We start from the raw sequence: 20,044 nt of genomic DNA, 5'->3' as shown, positions 1-20,044 counted from the left end.
CATAACTTGTTCCAGATTTTCTTTGTCATCAGCGACCGTCGAGCACGTGTCATTATTGATGGAGGTAGCTGCAACAATTTGGTGAGTTCTGATTTGGTCAAGAAGCTTAGCTTGACCACACGCCCACACCCACGTCCATATCATATTCAGTGGCTAAATGATTCTGGTAAAGCAAAGGTAATACAAACTTGCAGAGTTTTATTTTCTATTGGTTCTTATGCTGATTCTGTTGATTGTGATGTGGTACCTATGCAAGCTTGTTCACTTTTATTGGGTCGTCCTTGGGAACATGATAATGATGCTACACACCATGGTAGAAGTAATAAATACACTTTTGTGCATAAAGGAAAGAAAATTACTTTGGTACCTTTGACCCCTGCTCAAATTGTACAAGCTGATAGAGAACGCGCTGCTAGTTTGAATGATGTTCAATCTAAAAATCAGCAAGTTGCTAATTCTATTTTCCCACCTAAAAAGGATAAGTCTACATTTATTTCTAAGGCTGAGGGGATTAAATTGAAGGGTGGTGTTATGCTTGCAACAAAATGTGACTTTGCTGAAATTTCTGTTGATGATATTTGCTATGCTTTGGTATGCAAACGAGCTATGTTTTTACTTGATGATATTGTTAGCTCGGTACCTCCTGCTATCACTAACCTTTTGTAGGAGTATGAGGACATTTTTCCAGCTGAGATACCCCCGGGGCTGCCACCTATGAGAGGGATAGAGCATCAAATCGATTTGATTTCGGGAGCGACCTTGCCCAACCGAGCTGCATATCGAACCAATCCTGAGGAGACTAAGGAAATTCAGCGGCAAGTCCAAGATCTTTTAGACCGCGGGTATGTACGTGAAAGCCTTAGTCCTTGTGCCATTCCTGTACTTTTGGTTCCTAAGAAAGATGGAAGTTGGCGTATGTGTGTTGATTGTAGAGCCATCAATAATATTACTATTCGGTATCGTCATCCTATTCCTAGGCTAGACAACATGCTTGATGAGTTGTGTTGTTTTATAATTTTCACTAAGATTGACTTACGAAGTGGCTACCACCAGATTAGAATGAAACTTGAAGATGAATGGAAAACTGCATTTAAAACCAAATTCGGTTTGTATGAGTGGTTAGTTATGCCTTTTGGTTTGACAAATGCACCTAGCACTTTCATGCGCTTAATGAATAAGATTTTAAGAGTTTTTATTGGTCATTTTGTGGTAGTTTACTTTGATGATATATTGATTTACAGTAAGTCTTTTGATGAACATATGGATCACTTACGTGCTGTTTTTAATGCCTTACGTGATGCACGTTTATTTGGTAACCTTGAGAAGTGCATCTTTTGCACGGATCGAGTTTCTTTTCTTGGCTATGTTGTAACTCCATAGGGAATTGAGATGGATAAGATGAAAATTGAAGCCATAAAGAGCTAGCCGGTTCCCCAAACCGTCACACAGGTGAGGAGTTTTTTTGGTCTTGTAGGATTCTACCGTCGCTTTGTCAAAGATTTTAGCACCATTGCTGCCCCATTACATGAGTTGATGAAGAAATGAGTGGTGTTTCATTGGAGAGAGGCACATGAGGAGTCCTTTGACACTTTGAAGGACAAGCTTACACATGCACCATTGCTGCAACTTCCAAATTTTGGTAAGACTTTTGAGCTATAATGTGATGCTAGTGGACTTGGCATTGGTGGTGTTTTGATGCAAGATGGTAAACCTGTTGCTTACTTTAGTGAAAAATTATATGGTCATGTTCTTAATTATTCCACGTATGATAAAGAATTGTATGCACTTGTCCGTTCTTTAGAGACGTGGCGTCATTATTTGTGGCCTAAAGAATTTGTTATTCATTCTGATCATGAATCGCTTAAGTATCTTCGCTTTCAAAATAATCTGAATTGTAGGCATGTTAAATGGGTTGAATTTATTGAGTCTTTTCCTTATATTATCAAACATAAGAAAGGGAAGGATAATGTGATTGCTGATGCTTTGTCTAGAAGATATACATTGCTGTCTCAACTTGATTGTCGAATTTTTGGTCTTCAATCCATTAAAAAACAATATGCGCTTGATTCTGATTTTAAGGATGTGTTGCTTAATTGTAGAGAGGGATGCACATGGAATAAGTTTATGATCAGCGATGGGTTTTTGTTTAGAGCTAACCGCCTATGCATTCCAGTTGGTTCTGTTCGTCTTTTGTTGTTGCAGGAGGCACATGGAGGCGGATTGATGGGACATTTTGGTGCCAAGAAGACAGAGAAGGTGCTGTCCATACACTTCTTTTAGCCTAGGATGAGGCGTGATGTGGAGCGGTACGTGGCTCGGTGTGCCACATGTCAAAAAGCTAAGTCGCGTTTGAACCCACATGGTTTGTATATGCCTCTTCCTGTTCCTTCTACTCCTTGGGCAGATATATCTATGGATTTTGTGTTGGGATTGCCAAGGACTAAGAGGGGGAGGGATAGTATTTTTGTGGTAGTTGATCGTTTTTCTAAGATGGCACATTTTATTCCTTGTCATAAGAGCGACGATGCTGTTCTTATTGCTGACCTTTTCTTTCAAGAAATTGTTCGTTTGCATGGTATGCCTTCTACTATTGTTTTAGATCGTGATGCAAAATTCTTGAGTCATTTTTGGCGCACATTGTGGAATAAATTGGGGACCAAGCTGCTGTTTTCTACAACATGACATCCCCAAACTGATGGGCAAACTGAGGTTGTGAATCGAACATTGTCCACCATATTGAGAGCCATTTTAAAGTGCAATTTGAAGATGTGGGAAGAGTATTTGCCGCATGTGGAGTTTGCATATAACAGGGTGGAACATTCCACCACCAAGGTAAGTCCTTTTCAGGTAGTGTATGGTTTTAACCCCCGTGCTCCTATTGATCTTTTGCCTTTACCTACCACTGAGAGAATACATAGTGATGCTAGAGAGCGTGCTGATTTTATTCGTAAGTTGCATGAAACAACTAAAGCAAATATTGAAAGCATGAATGAAAAGTATAGAATTGCTGGTAGTAAAGGTAGAAAAGAGATTAAACTTGAATCAGGTGATTTGGTTTGGTTACATTTAAGAAAAGATAGATTTCCTGAGTTACGTAAGTCTAAATTAATGCCAAGAGCAGCTGGTCCTTATAAGATTATTGAGAAAATAAATGATAATGCATACAAACTTGAGTTGTCACCCGAGTTCGGGGTTAGTCCCACATTTAACATTGTAGATTTGAAACCTTATTTGGGAGAAGAAGATGAGCTTGAGTCGAGGACGACTCCAATTCAAGAGGGGGAGGATGATGAGGACATCACTCCTTTGGATGTACCAGCTGATCCTCCAACCGTCATGCAAGGTCCAATGACCCAGGCTCGAATGCGTCAACTCAATTTACAGGTGAGCTCGTTCTTAAGCGATCCTTTTCATACTTTTGAGAATAGACTACTACCTAATGATGTTATCTTGCTTAGGAACATTGAAGAGGGTCAAGAGGGACTAATAGAACATGGAGGAGGTGATGATGACCAGCAAGGACGTCCAACACAAGCCGGAGGCCTAGTCCAACACGAATTCGAGTCTGCCTCGGCCTCCAGGACCAGTCTACCTTAAACTAGTCGCCCAAGACGCATCCGGACTCTGTTTTCGATGATCCACATATGGATGGAAAGCTAATTTGATAAGGAAGCCAATCCAAGTGGTTTCACGTCAAAAGCTATTCGGAATCAACAGGAATCATTGAAACAAGTCAGCGTCCAGAATCTGTCAGGGTGTTGCGACACCGTCTTTTGGTCCGTTGGACCATGTATTGAGTTTGGGCCCATTAGGGGTGCGTCCAGGGGTCTTGCATGACCCTAGAGTCTTCATAAACAGCCACCGCCCCTCCATTAGGGTTTGGGTTTTGTTTAGATTATTCTGTTAAGAAACAGTTTCGCCGTTCTTCGGTTTGTGAGACCCCAACTCGTGAGATTAATCATTCATCTGTAATTTGGTTGCTTTCTTTCTCGTTCTTGCTTGTGTTCTTCGTTGCGCAGGCAGGGATTAGCCTTCTTGGCGAGGTCAACCTGGTCCGTGACTTGGTTGATAATCAGAGGAGCTGTGGTGCTAAGATTGCAGGGTTCGATCTTTCGATCTAAAGCCGGATCGGTGTGTCATTCTCTGCCACAATGATAGTTGCCATCACTTGATGGAAGATCAGGATCCCCGTCTCCATTAAACCCAGTGTGCTAACTTTGACCTTTGTAAAATGCTTTGAAAATGCTAACACACGTGCACACATAGTTCTACACTTTGTGGTTAGCAAGTTGGAAGCAAGGGCGAAGTGGTTGCAGACTTAGAAAATAAAAAGGAGACGAAGATGTGAAAGCTCTAGTTTGGTTTTGGTTAATTGATGAAACCCTAAGTGCTAACCTAGTTTATCAAAGTAATTATGAGATTGGTAGCACTACTCCAAGTGATGAAGCAGTGGCGAAGATCATGACGATGGTGATGGCATGGTGATGATCAAATGCTTGAACTTGGAAAAGAAGAAAGAGAAAAACAAAAGGCTCAAGGCAAAGGTATAAATAGTAGGAGCCATTTTGTTTCCATGATCAAGACACTTAGCGAGTGTGATCACATTTAGGCTAGATAGTTGTTCTATTAAGAGGGGTGAAACTTGTATTGAAATGCGGTTATCAAAGTGCCACTAGATGCTCTAACTCGTTGCATATACATTTAGGATCTAGTGGAGTGCTAATACCCTTGAAAGTATTTGTGAAAAATTGCTAACACATATGCACAAGGTGATACACTTGGTGTTGGCACATTTGAGCAAGGGTTAGAAACTTCACCGGCGGAGTAGGACAGTCCGACGGTGCCACCAGCGCCCTATACAGAAAAGACAGGGGTTCACAGAGTGACCGGACGCTGGTGGTGCAATGACCGAACGCTGGGTTCAGAGTCCGGTCAGTAACAGCAGTAAGCACACTATCTCGGTCTTATGACCGGACGCTGGTGTGTAAACTGACCGGACGCTCATGGTCTGAGTCCGGTCAGTGCTAACGTACGCTGACGTGAGGCGCACAGAAGAAACGTTGAGTGACCGGACGCTGGGGTTCTATGTCCGGTCACTTTCTAACTAACGCGTTCGGTCATCACTTGACCGTTGAGATCGGGCGATCGGTGTTTGAAGCCGATGACACGTGGCAAGCATCGAGCGACCAGAGCGTCCGATCACCCGTGTTGTGCCCAGTGAAGGGGTACACCGGCTCTATTTCGTTGGGGCTTCTATTTAAGCCCCATGGCCGGCTCAAGCTCACTCTCTTAGCTATTTGCATTAACATAGCAACCTTGTGAGCTTAGCCAAAGCCCTCCCACTCATCTCCATAATTGTTTCATCGTCATTGTGAAATTGGGAGAGAATCCAAGCGCATTGCTTGAGTGATTGCATCTAGTGGCACTTGGTATTCGTGTTTCGCTACGGAATTCACTTGTTACTCTTGGTGGTTGCTGCCACCTAGATGGCTTGGAGCAGCGAGGACCATTAAGCGGAGATTGGTGATTGTCTCCGGCTCTGATCGTGATGATTGTGAGGGGTCTTGTGCCTTCCTCGGCGAAGAGCCGAAAGGTAACTCTAGTGGATTGCTCGTGTCATTGAGTTACCTCACTAGTGGGTAAGTTCTTGTGGTGTTCAATTATGTGGACGAGGTTCATGCAACACCTCTTAGCCGCTGAACCACCAAGTGTTGGTTGACACAACGGGGACTAGTATGCCGGCAAGCATGTGAACCTCGGGAGAAAAATTGGTTGTCTCTTGCCCTTTGGTATTCTCCTGGTGTTTGATTTAGTATTCATCTTATGATTGATTCACTCCTCTACACGGCGGTATAATCACTCTACTCACTCATTTATATTCTTGCAAACTAGTTGTGGCAAGCTCTTTAGTGTAATTAGAATTGAAAGCTTGCTTTGTTATTTTAAGTTCATCTAGTGGAGCTCTTTAGAGTAGCAAGATTAAGAGCTCTTAGTGAGTAGTAACATTGCAAGTTGTGTGCCTAGTAATCATTGCAACTAGAATTGTTGGATAGGTGGCTTGCAACCCTTATAGAGCTAGAACAACTTTGCATTTCACTATTTGTTATACTAATTAAATTGCTCTAGTTGATTTGTAGATTTTTAAATAGGCTATTCACCCCCCCTCTAGCCATATTAGGACATTTCAAGGTGCGCGACCGGACGCTGGTGCCGAGGTGACCGGACTCACCCCGGGTGCATCCGGTCAATTATAGGCGGTGGCGCGATGTTGGTCGAGAGGGCCGAGGAGTGACCGAACGCTGGACCTGACTCTAGCGTCGCGTTCGGTCACTTTTCCAGAGGAGGCAAGTTGGCGTGATCGGACAAGCAGGGGCTGTGTCAGGTGATCGCTGACGTCAGCCTTGCCAACACGCGCAAAGGAGACCGGACGCTCGGGCGCGTCCGATCGCCCCTGACCTAACATGTCCGGTCAGTAAAAACCAGTTATGGAACCTTTCTGTTCGTGATCTGACGTTGTGTGGCTCAGAGTCCGATCGATCGAGCAGCGCGTCCAGTCCTAACTCAAGTGTTCACACGTTTGGAAAATAGCTGTTGAGATCCAGTGGCTGAGATTTGAAAGGGTGACATGTGGAGGCCATCTGATGACCGGACGCTGGGGCGTTCACGTTCGGTCAATATGTAGAGTCCTCTCTCTTGACCCTAATGGCTCTATTCATTTGAGGGGCTCTATAAATAGTGTTTGACCAGCTTGGGGCTCACTCTCTTGGCATTTTGACATTCCTAACATCCTTGTGAGTCTAAGCAAACATCTCCCACTCATCTTTATCATTGATTCATCATCATAGTGAGATTGGGAGTGATTCCAAGTGCATTTACTTGAGTGATTATATCTAGTGGCACTTGGGGATCGTTGTGGCTGCGGATTTTTGTTTCTCTTGGTGGTTACCACCACCTAGATGGCTTGGAGCAGCTGAGGAGCTACGACACGTGTTGGTGATTGTTCGTGGCTGGCTCCGGTAATTGTGAGGGGTCTTGCACCTTCCCTGATGAAGAGCCACAAGATAGCTCTAGTAAATTGCTCGCGTCATTGATTTACCTCACTTGCGGATAGGTTCTTACGGTGTCCAATTATTGGACAAGGTTCGTGCAACACCTCTTAGCCGTCGAACTACCAAGCGTTGGTTGACACAACGGGGACTAGCGTGCCGGCAAGCATGTGAACCTCAAGAGAAAAATCTTGTGTCTCTTGTGTAATTAGATTTCTCCTGACGATTGGTTGTCATCATATTATGATTGGTTCATTTCTCGAAACGGTGGTATAATCACCTCACTCACCTCTTTATATTCTTTGAAAACTAGTTATAGCAAGCTCTTTAGTGTAACTAAAATTGAGAGTTTGCTTAGTAGTTTAGTTTCGTCTAATGGAGCTCTTTAGTGTAGCCTTGTTGAGAGCTCTTAGTGAGTAGCAACTTAGCCTCTTATGTGACTAGTGATCATAGCAACTAGAATTATTGGGTAGGTGGCTTGCAACCTTTGTAGAGCTAGAGTAAGTTTGCATTTCGTCGTTTGTCTTACTAATCAAATTTCTCTAGTGTATTTGTAGAATTTCAAATAGGCTATTCACCCCCTCTAGCCATATTAGGACCTTTCAGAGGCTCGCCCACGACTCTGGTGCGTTGCCGCCCACACGGTCAACAGAGAACGGGGGCAGCGCTAGCCCCACATTGGGAAGATAGAACCACTCCTGGTACCACCCCTTCTCCGACAATGGGGACGAGAGGTCGAGGTAGCGCACCTTTATATTGTTGCAAAGCTAGATGCTAGCGGTGCCCACCTGGTTTGGACCATCCTTTGTCTTTGTCATCGACAGGCAGAAAACTCATCTCTGGAGCGCAAAGTAGGGATCGATCCCCAAAAAGCACATGGTCACAAGACGGCAATGTGAAGGACGCCATGCGGGGTCAGATAGTGAGCCACAGCCCGTAGAAGCGCAGGAGCCCATGGAGAAATGGATGCACCGGGACCCCAAACTTGGTGAGGTGAAAGGGGACGAAGGAGGCAGTCTCCGACAACCCGGGCTTTGGCACCGCCTCCTCTTAGCCCGACAACCGCCTGTAAGTGAGTTTTGGTGATGTTGACCACATAATTAAAGGTCTAATGGATTTTGTAAGTGTTTGACAACATTTCATAGGTCATGGGTGCAAAGAAACACTAAAGGAGACCCCCAACTCAAAAGGATGGCTTGCAAAGGCTCAAAGAACTAGTTTACTTTATTTTCTATTTTGAAATTGAGTTTTAAGATAAGGCGTACTATCAAGGGATACTAATAGTGTGCTAAGAAGAACCAAGTGCTCATATCTTTATATACCTCAAATCAACCCAGCCACAAAATGCCAAAAGCTTCTCATTCCTATTCTTGTCTAGCATGTGCGTCGTCGCGGGCAATGACGAGGAGCACCGGGATACTTCCGATGCAGCATTCCGTTCAATGGTTAGTTTTTGAGCCGTTGGAATTCAACCATTGGGATACTCCAATGCAGCACTCCGGAGCTATCCCATGTGTGCACTGAAAGCTAACCAAGTTGGTAACAGCTAGTTTTGTTTGGCGGGTTATAAATAGGTGGTGTGCTCAGGCATTTCACCTCTCTTGGGCCCTTGGATAATATTGTAACACCGTAGCCCCATTAGTAGCTTGTGGTAGTTGGCCCATGTGGCCCATGTGTGGTTTATGGTTGGTGGGTTTAGTATCACCTTCAAAGTTTAGGAGGGTGACAATCCAAATGTAGCACCTTCGGGTTAACTCTTTTATAAAAAATGAGAACGAAAGTGTAAGAGAGGTGCTCTAAGGGCATATGAGCCTGTTACTCTTGGTGGTTGCTGCCACCGACAAGCCTAGGTTGAGATTGAATTATTGAAAAGAGTTCTATGTCATGAACTAGCCAGCCTTGGTCTCTATGATTTACGGAAACATGAGCTCGGGATTTTAACCGACCCAAAGGTGAAGAAGAAGCAGGAGATGATCTTGTGGGCTTGGGTGGTTCCTTCAATCCTGTCTTGTCCACCTCATTGGTTCCTCCAATCCTTATTCTTCCTCCTTGCTTGAGAGATGTTCAAAGGGCGGGGAGAGCAACAATAGAAAAGAGTGTGGGAAGGAGAGTGAGGGTGAGGCACAGAAAGATAGATGTCGCCGCAGGTTTGGTCGTAGAGAGTTTGACTGGTGTGGCTTGTAGTTGGGGCCAAATAAACCAGTCTTTTGTCATGCAAGTTTTAAAAGATGAACTTAAATACAAATTATGATCATGATGCGCATGCTAAACTTGAAATGCACGACCAGGTCGTGGCAGATTTTCATTAAAAAATGGCAGCATATTGTAGGAGTAATTAAGGATTAAAATATCTCTTAAAATATAGTTTGTATGACTTTTCTCTTATTAAAATATGTTTAAAAAATGGCAGCATATTGTAGGAGTAATTAAGGATTAAAATATGTCAAAGATAGAAAATTTTGATTTAGGTCAAAAGTAAAGTGATCTATAATTTAGAACGGACGAAATATTGCATACTATAACCTTCTTATGTCTAAAACGGCATAAGTACTGTTTACACTCCTAAATGGTGTGATTTCTTTCGATGTACTCCTTGCCTATTTTCCCCTTTATTCTTTTGATGAAGGTGTTAACCAAACCGTCTGATCTTACAGCGAGAAGAGCCCATTTCACCAAATGTTTACACTCATGGACCCCTCGATAGTTGGATCAGTGATGAGGCCGACAAATTTGTTTGTGGTCCTAAAGATATAGTTCAGAGGCGTCAGCATCAACACTGCAAGGCAGTCTCCCTTTTGCATTTTTAATTAAAAATTTAAAAAACGCAAATGCAGATACTCTCATTCTAGGCACAATAACTTTCTAACTAAAAACGAAATAGCAAAAATCACACTGTTGCGCTGATTACCTTCGTCAAGCACTCTAGTTGATTTCCCATGTTTGTTTGACATCACATCAAACGATCTCGCGAATCACCATTCCTGGTGCTGCTACGAGACGACCATGAATTATCGCGTCACCTTCGATAGGCATCTCGATCAGATGCCCCTAATGTCTCATATCTGACAGACCAAGGTCGTGGGAGGCCGGATCTCTCAGCTCATCTGGAGATTGCTTTTGCCACCGTGGCCTCACCTCCACCGCTAGCAGGATCGGTGCTCGCCATCGAACATTTGAACTGTCGAAGTCCAAGGAAATGGGGTACTAGTTTTCTCCGGCAACGGCAACCACAAGAAAACGGACTCCATACAGAGTGCACAGACCACACACGACACGTGAAAAGAGCATGTAGCAATGATTCAAAACAGAAACTGGATAAGAAATTTGTTGGACAACCGACAGTTGGGACACCAGATACACATGAGAAATGCACCTGCCAGCCTTGTCCGGAAGCAAGGTCCAAAAGCTTCAGAACCCAAAATTTTTTCATATCTTCCAAGTCCATCAATTACTACTATACCCATGTACCACTAACATCTCAAGCCGCTATACCAGTACAACGAATTCACCACTCTATGCAACTCTTTTTTGCTTTTCTATTTCTGTAGAACTAAGATTTCTTACAAGAATATATAATAACGGGTAAGCATAAAGTAAAAATGAAAGGCTAAACTGGACTCGATGGAGAAAACAGATGAAAAGATGGCTGGCAAAAGATCCCAAAGATCTAGCTCCAACCGGCCGACGCCCCCTCGTCCTTCCCGGGCTCCATTCTCATATACAATTCCGGGCAAACGACTTCGCCGTACCTTGAGTACCAGGTCGTAGGTTAGTTGAAGTTCGCAAGCAGGTGCACCTAGGAGCAACAAAATCCAATCCCAGACTGCTGTGCAAATCACCCAAACTTTCACCTATCTATACACAAAAATCACCCATCTTGCTGCAGGGCAGACGCCAAGACCAGGCAGCAGCCTCATAGCTACTATACTCGAGCAGGAAACCCAAAATTCTGAAATGTTCTGATCTGACCTCCACGGGCTGCCGTGAAAATTACAGTTCCCCAGGCTGACCGACTTGGAGCTTGATCAGCACCACTGGGAAGACTGGCACTAGACCGAGGGCTCTGCTTTGTTGGCGTCATGAGCTCTTCAGGCCAAGTTGCTCTATCACCGCTGTGATTTGAACTGGTGCTTAGGATATTGCCACTTTGAGGCTGGAAATCAGAGGAATCTTGCAGTTTTTCAGGGACAGCATGCAGCAGAGAATGCTCCAATACAGAATCCTGCTCATCTTGCTTCGTGGAGTTTGCTCTGGATACCATTGCTGAGCCATTAGATGGCAGTGCAACAGCAACTGTCACATCCTGGCAGTGGAAATGTTCATAGGAATTGGTGACAGTAACATTCCCCTTGCTTCTGCCTTGTTCAAGGTTATCATCGTTTCTCCATATGTACACATGGGAATCCTCACTTGCTGAGATCACATACCTCCCATTTGCAGCTAAACAGGCTGAAATCTGGCTGTTAGTGTTTCGGAAACCTGAAACAGAAGAGAACAAAGTGAACATCCATTGCACTGGAAACAACTGAGTAGAAAATTAAGGATCGTTGCTTCAAGGGGAAAAAAAATTATGCACACTGGACCCATCAACGAGCAGATATAACTGTGTTATCATGTTACAAGAGGACCTATCACCTCAACAAATTGGAGAATGACAGGTTTTGTCACTTTGTTGAAAGCACATGACAGGAGAAACGCGAAAACGCTACATGATTCAATCAATGGAACATGGAAATATGTTATTGGTAAATAGATGATTGCTATATGATTTGACTGCTGCCCATCTATTGTAATCTTATCAAACTACAGACACCGGGATTCTAATACAGAGAAATGAGTTTTTAATGAGCAACCAAAAGCAGGTTTTTAAAATGCAGTCACGTAAAGAACCAGTCATTTTACTAAATCACTTCTTGGAAGCAGAGACAAACACTGTGTCAGTAAAACTATGCCTTGCAAAAACAAATGATGAGATATGCCTACTGATCTTAAAAGAGCTCCCAGACTCAAAATTTGATACCTTTGTACTTGTGAACTAGATTAAGGCCATCAACAACCCTGATTCTTGAATCTGCAGATGTAATAAGGACCTTTGAAGTACTCCCTGGGAGAAACTATTCAAGGAACTATTATTTAGTAAGACAGGAAGCTTATAATGATAAAAAATTACTGTGTACATATCTTGTGAAGTATCCGCAAATTTGTTTGGGCTATGCACCTGAAATCCAGTGATTTTCTTCTGACTGGACTTCTTTTTCTTATTTTGCAGGTCAATTTGTTTCTTTTGGAGAAGCTTATTATCTGGTCAGAAAAGGTAAAAGAAAAGGTAAGTCATAGCCGAAGAGAAAACATGATGATATGATGCAGGTGGAGAGGTACCAGATGTATCATAAATATGGCAGCTGCCTTTATGGGAACCAATTAATGCTCTCTTCAAAAGAGAAAGAAATATGTCAGACCTTAACATGAAGAAGATATTAGATCAAAGAATTATGTAAGATGATTAAAACCTGTCCATCTGGGGTATAGCAAGCAGCAGTGACCATTTCATGCAAATCTTTCCAATCAACAATTTCACGGTTTTGAATGCTCCATATGCGGACTTTTTCATCCAGTGAACCACTAATGAAGTATCTATCATCAACAGGGTTGAACTGGATGCATGTCACTAGGATACAAGTTCAACAAAAGAAAATTCAGCATGCTGGCGGAGTGACAAAACATTAAGGGCAAGGGGCGGGTAACTCTTACCATAGTCACTGTGTGAGAATGTTTTCAGACAGGAAGTGCTCGAAATGTGCCACAACTTCACCGTTTTATCCATTGAAGATGAAAGTAAGTACTGCAAAGCATTTAAAAAAGGTATCACCGGGAAATTTTGTGAGTTAATAGAACTTTACCAATCATAGTTCGTATGGAAGCACTGTCGGTGAGCACAAAGTCAATATGTAGCCAGCATAGAGAGGTATGGAATAGATGTTATCAGCTGCCTACCTAAAAGGAACCCAATAAATTTTCGGCTTGTTCGCTTCTCTTTAAAGTGTTTGTGCTCTTGGAAGCAAGAGGTCAGTAGCTAAATGCAACCCCTTTCATAAATAAGTGTGATTAGGGAGGGGTAACTCAAATTTGCAGAACCTGATAAATAGCAGTATACTACTGATGGTTTGATGCAATGTGATTTAGCACCAGGCCATTTGTAATCTGACTAACAGGTTAGAAAATGTGTGTCCTAAGAGACCATATGAGACTACAACTTGATGCGACATGACTTAGTGCCATGTTTATATGGCCTGTTTCATGATGTTACTTAAGTTGTGAGCACCGAACAAACAACCCTTTCTACTTTCATTTAGTCAACTTAAAAGTTTTAGAAAATGAAAAACACATGATGAGGCAAGATAATCCTAGATTTTAGAAGCCCACACACCTAGTCCGTGCTATATTGTGAAACACATAATATCTATTTGCTGACTAAACAAGAAAAAGATGGGAATTAACAAGTAGCCGACATTTAGAGTCGCAAGAATAAATTATCAAGGCGCTGAAAAATATCATGTTCATGGCAATCTGGGCATTAGTGTTTGGTATATTCTTTTACCATTTTAAGAAAATTTCCTCCAGACGTTTGCCATGGCCTGATAATGGTTATATGCTGATAAAATCACCAATATGTGCATATACAAAAAAGTAAATTAACTTGGAGGAAGAACGCCAAAGGTAGGTAGCAAATAATTGATTATATGCATTACAAGTTACCGATTCAGTTTTTGCAGCTAACTACGCCAGAAATGTATTAAAATTGGCAGCTCTAGGTGCTAGGTTATTTCTGTCCAAACATGATTGAACCCAATTACCACAAAGACGGACTGTTGAAATAATGCTTCATAAAAATGTGCCATTAACATTTCTGGAGTAAAACAAATAACAAGAACTAAGCAATTGCTATCTATAATCATTATTACTATTTATGGCATGCTTCTAGATTTCAGCATTTATCAAATTACTCGTCAAATATCAACTAGGGGAAACTTTAGAACAAACAGCAATGCTAGAAATACCTGGGATTTGGACCAGCAGAGATCAAGCACGTCTTCTGAATGCCCCATGAAGGTCCGAATCGGCTTTTCTGACAGCGCAAACACATGCTCTGGCACCATTAGCCGGTCTGAGCTCACAGACCTACGACCCTCCAAGAACCTTGCCCGACGCTTCTTCTCACGATTGCTCCCATCCACACTGCTGGCCAAGGCTAATGTTGGCTCCGGCGAACCGTTGCACGCCATGGCAACAAAAGGATTGCACACTCCGTTCTCCTCGCGTTTCCTCTCACATTCTGACACTTCCCAGACATGGATCACGCAGTCTTCCCCAGCACTCGCGAGGTACCGGCCATCTGGACTAAACCTGATGCTCCAGATGGACCCATTGTGAGCCTGAATCTCCTGGTTCATGAATAGGCCACTGAGCTCCTTGTACGACTTCCCATACTGCCTCACCTTAACGCGCACCGGGCCATGGTGCACGGCTCCGGCGCTGTCCTGGCTGTCATCTGTTGCTGAGCTGGACCGGCGCCCGCCTTTCTCCGAGGACGTGTCCTTCTCGTCGCTGCTGCGGCGGTCGCGGGAGCTGACCACCATGGAGGCCGCGACGTTCCGAATGCTCCGAAGCCAGCTGCTATGCCGCCGGTGGCGCGTTGCCCCGTTGCTGGAGTCGGAGTTGGAACTCTGGATGGGGGTGGACGAGCCGTTGTTTGAGCCGGAGTTGGCAACATTCTCCCGTCGCATGAGCTCCTGGACGATAGGCGAGCGGCCGACGCAGAGGTCAACAAACTCCTCCATGGTGAGCTGCCGGCCCGTGCCGACCTCGCGGAGCTCGAACTCCTCCTTGACCACGAACTCGCTGCCGTCGTCGAGGTTCCGGATTAGGCACCTCGGGTCGGTCTCCTCCCCTTCGGGCATGGCCTCGGAGGAGCCCGACGACGCCTGGCGCGACCGCCCGCCCAGCGGGGGTTTCGTTGCCGAGACAGGCACGGCGCCGTCTGATCTGGATCGGGAGATGGGCGAGACCGGCGCCGGGCGGACGGGCCCGTCGTAGGAGACCGATCGGCCCATCTCGAGGCGCGCCAGGGCGGGGTCCCCGGCGAGCCCCATCATCTGGAGCAGCTTCCGGCGCCGCTCCTGCACGGGCGCCGGCGCGAACGTCCACACATCGAGCGCCGCCGCGGCGGCAGAGGCAGAGGCGGCCCCGTCCCGGCGCCGTCGCGGGCGGTCGTTGTCGTCATCGTCCGAGGCGGAGGTGGAGGAGCAAGAGGAGGAGAGCACGCGGTCCCGCGACTCGTAGAACACCTCCTCCTCCTCCTCCTCTTCCTCCTCCCCGCCGCCGGCGCTCATCTCCGCGCCCGCATTGACCGCCGAGGAAGATGGAGTCGACACGGCGCCGCCCCGCGGATGGAAATTGCCCGGTCGGCACGCGTCGACGCCGCGGCGACGACGAGTAGGGAGGGGGAAGAAGCAATGCGCCCGCGATCGTGACCGCGCCTGCGCGCAGGTGGCGTCAGATCCACCACGGGCACAAGGCCCGCGACCGGTTCGTCGTCGGACGGGCCAATCGCGACGGGTTCCTGCCCCGTGCCGCGCGCCTGCCTGTGCCTTCCCTCGAAAAGTGGCGGTTGGTGCTGGTGCCGTCGTCGTTGTTATTGCGGTGGTGATGCTTGCCACCACCCCCACCCCCTCCTCTCCCCCGCTGCGGTGTTTACCAGCGTCTACTGTTTACTGTCGGGTAGGCAGGCGGTACAAATCGTCCTCCGCCCACTCCTGCCCTGCCCATGGGGAAGGGACGTTAAAAACCCGGCGGCCGCGGGACCCAGCCGTCAGCCAGAGCGCTCGGGCGCGACAACTTGGGAAAGGGTAACCGCTCCTGCCGTTTCGGGGAAGTGGATTAGTGCCAGGGGAATGGCCAGGAATGCGGTCAATTTGGGGGGCGTGTTTTGGGAGTTTTAAGGTGAGGTGGCGCCGTGGCGCAGGCCGCGTACGTACGGGACGCGAACGAAAAGAGGCGTCTGCCGTGCGCTTTGGTTCTTTACTTTTCGGCTGCAAAGAATAGTTTGATGCCAGTGCGTCTCGCATCTCCGCTCCGGTGAAGGTATTGACGTCGTCATCTGTACTGTACCCGAATCCTCAGCTGGTGGTAAAACTTTCCGTCCACCAGTGGCCTCTGTTTTGTCTTGTTCGTTGATGATTTTTGGAGTCAGGGTTCGGCTGGACTGAATTTTTACCGTTTATACTGAAAAACACTGTTTATACTGAAATATTATGAGAGAAAAATATTGTTCTGACTAAAAAAAGAAGCAAACCAACCAACCGAACACTGCCTGGGGTGGGGGGCAGGCAGGCAGTATCCGTCTATCTGAGTGAAGGATCCATCGATGTCAAGGAAGCCTCCTGTGCTGTGCGAAAGATGTTCGCTTGAACTTATCAGCTAGAATCTACAGTGTTTTTTTTCACAACAAAACAGCTTCAGTCGGCTTATCAGCCGGCTTTAATACCAGCTGAACAGGCCCGTTGTTGTTGGCACCTGTAAAAATTAAGAGGGTAAAGTACACTTTCCATCCCTCAACTCGCCGAAGTTCGATTTTCAATCTTTAACCATAAAATCTGTTAAGAAACACCCTCCAACTATCAAAACCAGACAAATTTGGTCATCGGCTAATTTCAAAAGCGGTTTTCTATTTTCGGGAGGCGCCAAAATTTTATATTATTTTTTTGAGCATCTTAACGTCCTCAAATGAAAAAACTCTTTTGAAACCCGCTTTTGAAAAAAATAATATAAAATTTCGGCGTCCCCCGAAAATAGAAAACCGCTTTTGAAACTTGCCGAGGACTAAATTTATCCAATTTTAATAGTTGGAGGGGGTTTCTTAACCGGTTTCATGGTTGAAAGTTGAAAATCGAACTTCGACGCGAGTTAAAAGTTAGAAAGTGTAGTTTACCCAAATTAAGATGGGGTCACGTAAAAATTAAGGAAAGCACACACGCAGGCGGCATGTGCCATGGCTAGCAGATTGGCACCACATGCAGCGTGTCAGGACAATCCGATTCGCCACGGTTCAACAAAGATCCACCAAAGCCTCTCCCCGCGGCCGGCCGGGCTGCCGGCAGGCATCCGCGCTGGCAGGCAGTCCCTCTCTCAAAGCCCTTCGCCAGCGTACAAGCCGAACTCAAGTCCCAACTGGAAAATCCCGAGCGCGGAGAGCGTGACCGCGCACCCCGCGCTGATGACGTACCGCTGCCGCGCCGCGCGGTCCCGGTCCCGGTCCCGGGCCAGCCAGCAGGAGCGCGGCGGCAGGCACGAACGCATAGTTTGGGTGGAACCCTGGTGTTGTTGCGCGGAAAAATCACTACCTGGATGTTGCCTGTTAAATCACCGTGTTTTGCCTGCTCATGCTATATCATAGATTGTTGTTTGGTTTGAAATATCTGCTAGGTAATTTGATCTTCATTAACTATGAAAGAATCTAAGCAGGCAACGACGTTGCATGTGGCCAGGCGATCGGTTTTTTTTTTTTTTTTTTGCCTAGAATGCCTGGACCAGACAAGGATACAGGGCTGCAAGCAAATGTCTTATAGGCAGCATCCACGAAGCATCAGGCCAGGCAGTCCGTGTCCAGGGTAGTATCCAAACAGCCCTGCGTGCGCTCCACCGCGAGTCTCGATCGCTGGACAGTAGGGCTGGAGAAGATCATCGTGGCTGGTCAACTCGTTCGGCTCGGCTCGTTTTAACTTTTTTATGAGTTAAGCTAGAAGTCTAGCTTGTTGTTTTAACGAGCTAGCTCGCGAGCTGCTCACGAGCTGAGGCCTATTAGCCCACAACCATAAATCCAGAAGATGATGATGCTGGCCTAGAAGTGTACACCCATTCCATTGATATGTAATTCTTATTTTCAGCTGTTTATATTAATTTTGATTTTATAATTGTTGTGATATTTAAATGTAGATTTATGGATTGTTTTTCAGAGAGAAGATGATGATGATGACATTGAATTTGTTGATTTTTTTAAGTTTATAGTAACAAGCAACTAGTAAGTATGTTGGAACTGCATGGATCATGCATGGACTAGCTATGTTGCATGATTGATACTTTAGTCAACCTGATATATATTAATCATGTATAGTTGCATAATGATAGACGTCACCTTCTAAATTATTGTGACATAAATATTATAAACATATATGTCCTATTTTTTTATTAGCTCGTGAATTAAACGAGACAGCTCGAGCTCACTAACGAGTCGAACTGAGCTATCCCTCTAACTCGTAATATTAACGAGCCGAGCCGAGCCGAGCTAACGAGCCAACTGACCGAGCCGAGCTCGGGCTCGATATCCAGCTCTAGCCGCCGGGGTGTCGAAAGCGCAACCCGCGCACCACCTCGTTCGGCTGGTAGGCTAAACAGTAAATTTTGGATTGTTTCACATGATTCAATAGTATTCTGTGAGAAAGAATAAGCTAAAATAAATTTAAAAAAAAAGCGGGAAGAAGTGAGGGCTGGGAATCGCAGCGGGCGGGCGCGGGCGGGCAGGCGCAGGCGGCCGGACCACCGTCCTCGGGCCGGCGGGTCCCCGAGGCCGCGCTGTCGGAGCAGCTAGGGGCAGCTGGATGTCCATGCTACTACTCTAGTAGGCAATTACTCGTTTTAGGCCGGGATTATTCCGGCGCATATACACGCACCGTACCGTACTGGCGCACACGTATACAGTACGTGCAAAAAGGCCCCTGCCTGTTCTCCGGGCCATCTCCGTATACGCCCAGCCAAACAAACAACAGTGTCCATGTCTCCTACGCACCTGGTTGGTTATGCATGGCCAACATGTGATTTGGCGGACAGGTTAAGGGGCCCGAGCTGATTGGCCTTGGCCAGCTCGGCGGGAAAACGACGTGGTGAAATGAAAACAAGGTTAGTGAAATAAAAAAGCTGGTGTTCATGGCCGGTTTTGTCCGTCTTGCTCATCTGTGTTCACGCAATGGCCGACCAGCGCGGCGGGTCTCCTTCCGATGGATCCACATCCACCGTCCATGCTTAATGCTTTGGTTCAAGCACGATGGATGGATATATATGTGGAAGCTGAATTATTGCGGCTCAACAAAGCAAACCCATACCGTCCACCCCTTTGTACATGCCCAGAAAAGGACCGAGCAGCAAACGGTTGTTGCAAAGCAGAGTATTTTTATTTTAGCCGAATGGAGTATCAAGATCTGTTTTTTCGCACACTTCCTAGAATACAGGCGTCTGAATCTTAGGCGGCTGCTCTGCATGCCTCAACTAAACGGAGGAGGAGGATGATCGAAGTAAGATGAAGACATGCATTAGCAATCCCATGGTTGTCCGGAGTTGCCTGAGAATAAGAGAGATTTTAGACTCAAGTTAAATAGAAAATCCCTTTTTTCGTGAACGTGCACTTTTTCGTTGAATGGAGTATCAAGATCGTATCAGCAAACAAATCAAGACTACCGAATATCGATGCCCTTCGATCTTAGCTTCTTTCTTTTTCCCTGTATTATGTCTTCTTCTAGACTCTGCCGCTATAAATAAATAAACTAAACAAATCCCTGAAGTTGATCTCCAGCATCCAAAGAAATACTTTCCGAGTTGTGCTGATCTACAAAGTCAGGACCAACTAAGGCTTGCCAATAGCTTATATCAGCATGTGAACTCAACACTAATACAGGACTCCACTACTCAAATCCGCTCTCAGCAATGCCTCAAATCGCGCACATGACAGACAATGCTTGGGAATACATTAGTCGAAAAGCAAAGCTCCAACGTGCTAGTTATATACTAATTATACAGTGTACTGCTTTTGAGCTCTTAGCCTGGGATCTCGTATATATATATAAATTTATGCGCTCATGAGTTTTGACTACTAAGGTGGTGAACGATGACATGACCGTAATTCTTAGTGCGCACTGGATGTAATTGCCTAATCTAATCCAGTCTAATCT

At 45.5% G+C, this 20,044-nt stretch overlaps 1 protein-coding gene across 1 annotated transcript; it reads right to left on the bottom strand.

Moving 5' to 3' along the window:
- Positions 1–10,335: 10,335 nt before the first annotated feature.
- LOC136490982 (uncharacterized) lies at positions 10,336–16,142 on the bottom strand. The gene is made up of 7 exons (XM_066487198.1): positions 14,105–16,142; positions 12,798–12,888; positions 12,557–12,714; positions 12,426–12,477; positions 12,265–12,347; positions 12,067–12,160; positions 10,336–11,525 (listed from the first exon to the last, which is right to left on the bottom strand). The coding sequence occupies exons 1-7, from the start codon at positions 15,434–15,436 to the stop codon at positions 10,969–10,971; spliced, it is 2,367 nt and encodes a 788-aa protein (XP_066343295.1). The 5' UTR covers positions 15,437–16,142; the 3' UTR covers positions 10,336–10,968.
- Between the last annotated feature and the right edge of the window lie 3,902 nt (positions 16,143–20,044).

The sequence above is a fragment of the Miscanthus floridulus genome, chromosome 11 (genome assembly GCF_019320115.1).
Source record: "Miscanthus floridulus cultivar M001 chromosome 11, ASM1932011v1, whole genome shotgun sequence".
Taxonomy (NCBI): Eukaryota; Viridiplantae; Streptophyta; class Magnoliopsida; order Poales; family Poaceae; genus Miscanthus; species Miscanthus floridulus.
The sequence above is the reverse complement of the archived record's forward strand: the minus strand, read 5'-3'. Positions and strand labels throughout refer to the sequence as shown.

Coding starts and splice junctions, on each gene's coding strand:
- LOC136490982 (XM_066487198.1), bottom strand. CDS start 15,436: ATGAGCGCCGGCGGCGGGGAGGAGGAAGAGGAGGAGGAGGAGGAGGTG. Junction 12,889..14,104: donor TCTGCTGGTCCAAATCCCAG/GTATTTCTAGCA, acceptor AATGCTTTGCAG/TACTTACTTTCATCTTCAAT. Junction 12,478..12,556: donor GCTATACCCCAGATGGACAG/GTTTTAATCATC, acceptor TCTCTTTTGAAG/AGAGCATTAATTGGTTCCCA.